This window comes from Crocuta crocuta, unplaced genomic scaffold (assembly GCF_008692635.1).
Source record: "Crocuta crocuta isolate KB4526 unplaced genomic scaffold, BGI_CrCroc_1.0 scaffold750, whole genome shotgun sequence".
Classification (NCBI taxonomy): Eukaryota; Metazoa; Chordata; class Mammalia; order Carnivora; family Hyaenidae; genus Crocuta; species Crocuta crocuta.
Window position 1 is genome coordinate 1142506 of NW_027529191.1, and position 9311 is coordinate 1151816.

A 9311-nucleotide genomic window follows, 5' to 3' on the forward strand; every position below is an offset into this window, starting at 1 on the left:
GAACACGGGGGAAGGGGAGGGGGGACACAGGCCTCCGGCTACGGGGGGGCTCAGTCACGGGGATGAAGGGCGATACTGGGAACAGTGTCGTACGGGGACAGCGTGGCCTGTAGAGTCGCCAGCTTACCGCGCTGCACACCTGACGCTGATGTAACTCTGTGTGTCTACTATACTCAATAGAAAATTATTGAATACATATAGACATCAAAAACATAAGTCAGCTTCATCAATACAGTGCTGACAGTCTTCTTAAGAAGTGGCTTATCTGGTCTCATGGGTTTTCAATGGTAATTAGTTTTATGTAACAAAGTATCTCATTCTAATATTGAGGAAATCAAAGTCTGTAAATGTTAAATAATTTGTCCAAAGTCCCCTGCTTTCTAGCTGCGCCGGAGAAACTAGAGCCTGTGTCTCATGCTGGGGAAAGGTTCTTTGTCCACGGCCACCACGTTAACTATCTCTGAAAATATTAGAAATTCTAATAATTATGTAGATTATGACATCGTTTTAAATTCAATTAAAAATGGGTTGAAAAATTGCCTAAATTGGATGTTTCTGTGACCCTTCTCTAAAGTGCCAGCCCTTCACTCCTGAAGATTCATGTGTTCTGTGCTCACACCAGCATCGTGTCCCAAAGGAAAATGAAACGTGGCGGTCCTGAGGCCACCCCACGCCAAGCCGCATGGTTCTGTGCAGGCCGGGAAAGAGACCTCATAGGCAGGTGTGCACGCGCATGTCACGTGGGCACACGGGGACACGACTGGGTGCAACCTAGCTAAGAATGTGTTTCAAAGGACTCTTTGGAAACTTCATGCTTTCTCCTGAAAACCTGTGGTGATGAATTATAAGTCTAGCTGACACCGAATTCAAACTTTTTAGCCAAATGTAATCATTACTTCTGGTAACAGTATGATGAGTTTTAACTATTGACTAATCAAGAGAGGAATGAGGGAAAACCTTGATTTTGCTCATGGCTTGCTAACTTGGTTTTTGTCGAAAACGTAAACCATGTTGTTTTAAAAACTTTTAGATTAAGAATTTACATATATGCCCCTTTATAAAATAATATACTTTAAATAAACTAATTAACTTACATATTCAGTAATTTACTATAATATACAATAACAATAATAAGATAAATTGAATTTAGGTTTCAAATCACCAAATTCCCTTAAAAATGGCCTGTCGTTCCTTTGGTACGTAGAGAAGCCCAATAACCATTTCATCATGGATGCTCATTAAAAACTCCCCTTCTTCTTAAATGCTAGCATGGGGATTTGGGGAATACTTTGTAATTCTTCCCATGATTTTACTGAAGGACAATCAAAATAATTGCTTGATTTCACCCATAAATTAATGTTCAGCTGAAAAGGAAATGAAACGCAAGGCAATGAAGGCAGGTCACCTCAAGGTGTTTACAGACACACCTGTCGAGGGTCTGAGCTTTCATTACGCAGGCTTCCTTCTTGATGATTTGTTAGGATGAATGGCCTTAGTCCTGCAACCTAATTTGTGAAGAATTAGCTAAAAATTTATTATAGCCTGTAAACACCTCCAACTCCTCACAGCCGAAGCCTTCCATTGAAAGGCAAAGCCGCATTGGTATCACAGGGAAGGAGTTCCTCACAGAAAAGTAAATCCAAAGATTCATCTTCTCATGACACTCAGCCCTGATAGATACACAGCACAATTCTGCTGTGATGCGTTTTTAGCAGTAATTATCCAGCCACCTGATCTCCTGGATGTTCGCGCCCAGTGCCGTCATGGACCTAAACCCCAGCATTTACGAGAATAATCTAATCATCTAAGCCTCAAAGTCTCATTAGTGTGATCTGTCCTGGACGTTAATCTCCTGCCGGAACCTCCCCCAGCAGCTGCCCAGGTGCCTGCCTGGGCTTCCTTTCCCGGGACAGAGAGTTAAATTATGGAAGCTCAGTTCCTGCAGAAAGATCAGGAAGGTCATACTTTAATTTACTGCCCGTGACTTACTTCCCTGCAGCTACCAGAATGAGCAAGCAGGCAAGGACAATAAGCCGCCTCAGTGAAGCAGAGACAGGCTCTTAGCGGGCTGCCATGCGCGTGTGGGAAAATGAGTTTAAGGTTGGTCTTAATTTGTGTCATCTTATGTTTTATCATAAATTCTGCCCACCCTCTGAGACCCTGCCCGGGAAACCAAAGGCGGAATTCACATCAGAGGAGAGGAGGAGCAGACAACACTCGCTGTTTTCCAAGAACACCCCCCACTCATTTTCGTCCTTGGGCCTGGGACCCTGAACAAGCCGCTGTAGACCATACATAGTGAAAAAGGCAGCCGTTACCTTCTGTGTCTTGCATATTTGCCACTGACGTGACCGCTGCCATCACAGCCGGGCGTGGGACAGCTGCAACGGGAACAAGGTAATTACATGGGGGCCACACCGCAGGCGGGTGAGACCGAGAGCTTCGGTGGCGGGGGGGGGGGTGGCATACACACACAGAGGGCAGACTTTGGAAGGAGGGGAACAATGAGGGGTGCTTTCAGTCAGCAAGTCTCAGGGGCGTACGTAGCCTCAGTGACGGCAGCAGGGCAGGGGCCGCCGACAGGCTGGGGGAGGGGAGCCGCTGCGAACCCGGGGGCAGTCTGCCCGCTAAAAGGCATGGGTTTCTAAGTCGCTAGTGACCTGACGAGCACTGACCTGAAGAGCTCCTGGATGGCTGGCTCCACAGGAACTGCAGAGAGAGGGAAGCAGATAGACAGTTACTGTTTGTCCTGGGTCCCCTCTCCCACAGAAAGCTACCAAGAGGGTAGTGTCAGGCAGGGGTCCGCAGGTGAAGGGACCCTGAGTGGGGCCTCCAGGGGCTTGGGGAAGCACGGACGTACCTCGAACCCCTTTGGACCGTGTACGATGACGCTTCTCCTCGGCGTCCACCTCCATCTGCGGATAGACGAGCAGGCGGTCAGCTCGGTCAGCAGTGCGTGCGGCTGACCACGGGCATTTTAGTGGCTCTGGGCACCCCTCCAGGAGAGTGACATGGGGGGCACCCCTCCGGGAGAGCGACATGGGGGGCACCCCTCCGGGAGAGCGACATGGGGGGCAAGCATCAGGCAATCTAACTGTGTTACTTAACAAAGCAGACAGTGACCTTGCAGGGAGCGCTTGACCGGGAGGCCCACCCTCTGAAATGGCCAGGCTTTGATGGTGCTTCAGGTGCAGCCTGCTTACCCTTCTCAAAGACTGATCCGGACACCTGAGGGTTAATTCCAAGCTACACTTTGTACCCAGAACCTGAGAGCCATTACGTTTGCAGGAAGGTTCATACGTGTAGTCTGGAACCTCCTCGGAACCCCGAGTTTAATCTGATCACACAGGTAAGACGGGAGCAGGCAGGTGCGGCCGGACATGTCTAAGGTGGGGGCTGATGCCATGTCATCTAGTTCTGGGTGTAATCACTGTCCACACTGATCTAAATCATTAGGATGCTTTCCAGGGACAAGGCCCTTTGCTCATAGTAACCAGCCCGTTTCACAGGTCAGGGATTACAGACCATTTTCATGTATTACTGTGTCTGCTTCTCACAATTTTCTAAGAAACGTGTCTTTACATCTATTTTATAGATGGGACTTGCCTGAGACCATCTAACTACAAGTTTTGGCTCAGGGCCCTGAATCCACGCCACCTGTCTCTACACAGTATCTTTTTTTTTTTTTTTTTTTATGTTTATTCATTTATTTTTGAGAGAGAGAGAGAGAGAGAGAAAGAGAGAGAGAGAACACAAACTGGGAAGGAGCAGAGAGAGAGGGAGACACAGAATCCGAAGCAGCTCCAGGCTCTGAGCTGTCAGCACAGAGCCCGACGCGGGGCTCGAGCCCACGAACCGCGAGATCATGCCCTGAGCTGAAGCTGGATGCTTAACCGACTGAGCCCCCGGGTGCCCCCACACATCAGTTTTCAGCCAAGGGACCAGGGCTGGCTGGGTGGACGTGCGCTAGTGTGCTCTGCCCCCAGTATTTCCGCGAGTCTGGACAATCTATACAGGGCCCAGCCGCACAGTAAGAGAGTCTCTCAGCAGAACAGGTGGGAGGAGAGCGGTGAGGAGAGCGGCCCCTCTGATCACGAGGACAGCGCATTTCAGCCTCACCTGTGATGCCCTGGCCCACCCAAGCACCTGGGGCAGAAGACTGGGGCTCAAAGTGTCCCCCATTCGCAGTTCACTTTCCCCGCGGTTTAGGACCAGAAGGCCCCAGTGGGGCAGAGGGCTGCAGGGCCACGCGCCCCGTCCGACTCCCACCGGGAGAGCAGGGCAGACCCGCCGTTGCCGGCAGCTGCTGGCGAGCCGTGGCTCTCTCCGCGGATGCAACGCTAGGCGGCGTGACACCACGCTCCCGAGTCACGCTCTGTCGACCGGCCGCCAGACCATCAGTGCGCAGAGGACGGCAGCAAATGGAACACACAGATAATAAAAACATAGCTCATTTAATGAGCGGAAGGTGTGTGTGTGCAGATGTAGGGTTGTGCCAGACTCCATAAAATACGGATTTGAGAAAGCACGCAGCCGGCGTGAGGCGGGTCACCGAGAAGAGGCCTCGTGGGGAAATCTTCTCGACTTAAGAGCTGCCTGAATGAGTGTCGAAGCAAGAAACAGATCGTGTTTTATGCTTGTATGGAGACACTAGAAACCCAGTCGTGGGTGAAAGAGTGACGAGCGAGTGGGTGTGTTTCTGGGAAGCTGGCCGTCACGCAGGTGGCCCAGCCGGGTCACGGTGCCCCACGGGGCTGGGGGCCTTGGCCGCGGGGAGTGGGGGGCGAGTCCAGGGTCTGGCAGACCCAGAGGGGTCCCTGCTGCCACACTGGGTGGACAGCTGCTGCCTGTCCTTGAGGGTTGTCTCAGGAGCGTATTGCACAAAAATTAATCTAGCAGGGGTGAGAGCGTGTGGCGGGAGCAGGGAGGGGTGTGTCAGCAGAGATGGGTGGTGCTCGGAGAAGGAGCCCTGTGGCGCCAGCCCCCACCATGGGGTGGCCCCCACCAGGAATGCGCTTGTCGGGGGAAGAGAGATGCAGGAAGAAGATGGATGTGAGGAGTGTTTCAAGAAAAATCAGCGTGATGCAGGCGTCTGTGTGCCCGCCTTCCCGCCCTTCGTCGGGCACCACAGCCCGGGCACAGGCGGGAGACCTCCGAGCGCCTGCACGCTGCGCCCAACCCTGTAGAACGTTAGCAAAGCAGGCGGGGCCCGTGTACACGGAGCACTGGTGCGCTCACGCTCCGGAAGGTGAAGGAGAGCACACCAGGTCACGGCTCTGTTTCCTGCCACCTTGCGCACCTGTCGTAGGACTGGGGGTACAGTAAGAATGGGGCGAAATCCTATTCTTTAAGGGATTCAAAACTGAGCACTGACTTTCCCCCAGAGCAGACAAGCTGACAGCCGTTCTCACTGGGGCACGAGAAGTCTGGACACGCTGCATCCAACCCATTCTGGGGGGGTGGGAGCTCTTCGGGGAGGAGTGGGATTTGATCTGAGCTTTAAAGATTAGTTGCTGGGTTCAGGTTAAAAGTGGGCGGGGTGCTTGTGTCCCAGGCAGAGTGAAGGGGATGTGCAAAGACCCTGGGGTCTGCAGGCATGGGGTCTCCTTCAGGGCACCCAAGGAGGGCAGGGCTCCGGGGTTTGCGGGGTTTGCGGGGCCTCCTTCGCGGGGCGCGGGATGCCCCATCCCCTCCAGGAGTACATGGGCCGCTCACCCTCGTTCCAGACGGTCAGGCTCTGCGGCCTCTGACGGGAAAACCCCCTGTAGAAGCCACTGGCCGCAGCCTAGGACAGACACTGTCCCCAAAGGGGGACCTTGCGTCCCAGTCGGTTCCTCTAGTGCCTCTGAGCCTGACTTTCCGGAGCCTCAGTGGGGGCGCCACTCGGGGTCCAGCACGTCCTCCTTACACCCCAGGTCTGCCCCTCCCTGGGGCCCCGACAGGTAACCCCGCTCTCACTGCCTCGCCGCCCTCCCAGCCCTCGCCAGCAAGTCACATCTGGAAAGCGGAACCTCAGCACGAACGCTTTTGTTTTAAGTCGGGCGCTCATTTTTAAGATAAGGAGAGCTTTTTCTTGGGAATTTTAAATGGTTTTATTCTTAAAGAAAACTCTCAGACGTAAGACATTTACTTTGGGACCAACGAAAGCTATCACACTGACTTGCTGAAGGGAGAGGGAACTCCTTCATCACACGGGAACTTCACCCTCGGAATCAGGCTGCGTTATGACTTGAGTTTTCCCTCGGTCGCCCCCACCCCACGAAGCGCACACTTTCTTCAGGCTGAGCCTCATGAACATCGTAGGGTACTGACGACATCAAAACCTCACACATTCGTTATAGTCCGTCCAGCCCTTAGAGGCTGCTCATCAGGCCACGGCAGTGAACCCCAGGGAGGGGCGAGGGGGTCGGGCCCTGCGAGGGCTCCCTGCCGGCCACCCCGCGCCCCACACACCGGTGACCTGCGCCCTCCAGTGGGGCCAGGCTGGGAAGGACGGGGTCACAGCCTCCCTGGGGTACAGCTCCGCCCTGACTGGACACGAGCAGAGCCCTGAGCTCCCTCCCCCAGAGACGCCCCTCAATTATTCAGGAAGCAATTACCCATTTTGTCTATTAGCCAGGCCCTATCTCTCACCTCCCGCTGCTCAGCACCGGGTCCTTTCACTGCTCATTAGCACCATCAGGAGTGGGCTGCATGCAGAAGCGGGTTCCGTTACCGAGCGGCGTGTGGGTGGCGAGGTCTGGGGACGCTACGCGGCCGCAGCACCAGTGCGCAGATCAGAGTGCGCCCGTGCCGTCCGTGCACTTCTGTGCCTGCGAACTCTTACCGCCCCCGCGGCCCCTCGCTCCCACGGAGGTCTCGGCTCATAAAAACCCACCCGTACAGATTGGCAGGGGTCAGAAATATATGTTGTTGTCATCCTTGAATTGTGTTTAGAATAAATACTATTGCAGTTAAAAGTCATTTCCTGGGGCGCCTGTGTGCTCAGTCGGTCGAGCATCTTACTTCAAGCATCACGGTTTGTGGGTTTGAGCCCCGCGTCCGGCTCTGTGCCGACAGCTCAGAGCCTGGAGCTGCTTCGGATTCTGTGTCTCCCTCTCTCTGCCCCTTCCCCGGCTTGTGCTCTGCCTCTGTCTCTTCTCTGTAGTTCTCAAAAATACACATTAAAGAAAAAAAGTTGTTTCCCACAATACGATTAAATGTTCTGCTTTTTACTGAATTTAAAGTCGTGCAAATACATTAAATTTTGGGATTTCTGTCCAGTGTTTACATTAAGTGACAGGATGGCCTGTCGTTAAGAAGCCGCAAAGTCAGGAGAGATGGAAGCGCCTCCAGCTCAGGCCATGGTTTCAATTTGAGGTCTCCAGCCCCCCTGGACGGAAATGAGGAAAAATTAGGCAAATGAAGCAGGTGGAAGGCCCCCCCGAGTCTGCTCCCATGTGTCCTCCCCCTTCCTAGTCTCTCTCAGCGAGGACTGTAGCCAGTGAGACCCCCTCCGGGGGGGGCGGCCCATGCCCACCACCTCTTCACCCTGACCGACCCTGGGCCGTGTGCGAGTGGTGAGCGGGGGCTTGGGGCCAGCGGGGCGGGAGACACAGGAGTCCTCTGGGCAAAGAGGAGGGCGAGGGAGCAGCTGTGTCCCCTCGGCCTGGGACACGGCGCAGAGCGCAACACGGTGACCCAGAGGGCCGATGTCTGCTGTACCCGCGTCACACACATATCAGGACGGACTGCAGGACATCACAGAACCGAGCATATTTTTTAAAAATGTTTATTTGTTTTTGAGACAGAGAGACAGAGCACAGGAAGGGGAGGGGCAGAGAGAGAGAGACACACACACAGACTCCCAAGCAGCCCCAGGCTCTGAGCTGTCAGTACAGAGCCTGACGTGGGGCTCGAACCCATGAACCTCAAGATCATGACCTGAGCCGAAGTTGCACGCCCAGCTGACTGAGTCACCCAGGCGCCCCAGGAACGAGCATATTTGAGGGTCATTTAAATGAGAAGACTTGGGGGCCAATTATGTTGCAGGCTTGTGAATAAGTTCAAGTAGGCGGCACGCACAAACGTTTAGAGATTCTTTATAAACGCACGTTGCGCCGGGCCTGACCGTAACGGAAACGGAGGCGGGAGGCTGCACCCTCCCTTTGTTTATGGATTCCTGGTCACCAGGCCCTAAAAAAGGCGGGAGTTTATGCATCACATCCAGTTAAATGTTGGCCTTGAAGTGTCATGCTCTTCCCAGACTCCCCTCACCGACGGCGGCTCTCTGCTAGATGCACGTTTCCCAGACGCAAGCCTGGAACCATGGGCACAGACGCCCAGCCGTGTGGTGGGAAAACGTGGAGCACAGAGCAGGCAGGTGAGCCCGTGACCCTCTGGGCTTTTCGTGGTCTTGAGAGAACTCTGGAAAGTACTCGTCACTGCACTGCTCTGGGCACGGCCTGTCACGCCGTGGGCGCGGGAGTGAGGGGAGGGGCCACGTCTTCGAAAGAAGCAGTACGCACGTGACCAGCATCTGTGCTGTCTCCCAGGGCAAAAGCAGGCTTTGAAGCCGAATTCCTGGGACTCCGGGACAGGTGGGAAGTTTCTGGCACACCTCCACAGGACGGCTGAAATGCCAGCAGCCTGGGAAATCTGGGAAGCCACTTGCTCTCGGGGCTCAAGGCTCACTGGGGTGAGGCACCCGTCAAGGACCATCAGGGAACCTTGGGAGGCCACACTTGCGGGCGTCACTGGCGTCACTGGCGAACGCTCAGTAGATTTCTGTATTGAGTTTGGGACTTAACTCTTTAAAAATAATGCAACAAATCCTAAGAAAAATCCCAGGGCAATGCGGTCGGCAATGACAACGCCCATCACAGGAGCCCTTGACGGGACACCTGTGGTCCTGACGCCGTTGACTGGAGAGCAAGGTGCTGGGGAAGCTGCTAATTGAGACGCCTGCACAAGGGGCCCATGCGGACCCCTGACCCCAGGCCTGTGTTTGGGGGGACAGGCTCGGCCCAGCAGAGATGAGTGCAGCCATAAGGAGGTTCGCTCCGCCCCAGTCTCTGAACGTAGGGGAAGGAAATTGCGGAAGACGATCTTACTCTTGAGGCAGCAGACAGGTGACAGGTGACATCTGGGCTTTGTGGTTTTGTGAGTGAAGGAGCGAGTGAAGGAAGGAACGCAGGGAGCTAAGGGTTCGCTTGCTCAGTTCCACTGTTGATTAATAATTTTATTACGGCTTTAGAACTTTTGTGATACACACGCAGGACTGAGGAGTCTCCCCCCCTCGCAGGCAGGAGACGCCTCTGCTCGGAGCCTGC

General features: G+C 54.2%; 1 protein-coding gene across 1 annotated transcript in view; it reads right to left on the reverse strand.

Moving 5' to 3' along the window:
* MYT1L (myelin transcription factor 1 like) overlaps nt 1-9311 on the reverse strand; it is a 276307-nt gene that overhangs the window by 134348 nt on the left and 132648 nt on the right. Inside the window, exons 4-6 of the mRNA XM_077758294.1 lie at nt 2861-2915; nt 2676-2709; nt 2319-2381 (exon numbers count right to left, since the gene is read on the reverse strand). Coding sequence (XP_077614420.1) covers nt 2319-2381; nt 2676-2709; nt 2861-2915 — 152 coding nt within the window. The remainder of the gene's footprint in view (nt 1-2318; nt 2382-2675; nt 2710-2860; nt 2916-9311) is intronic.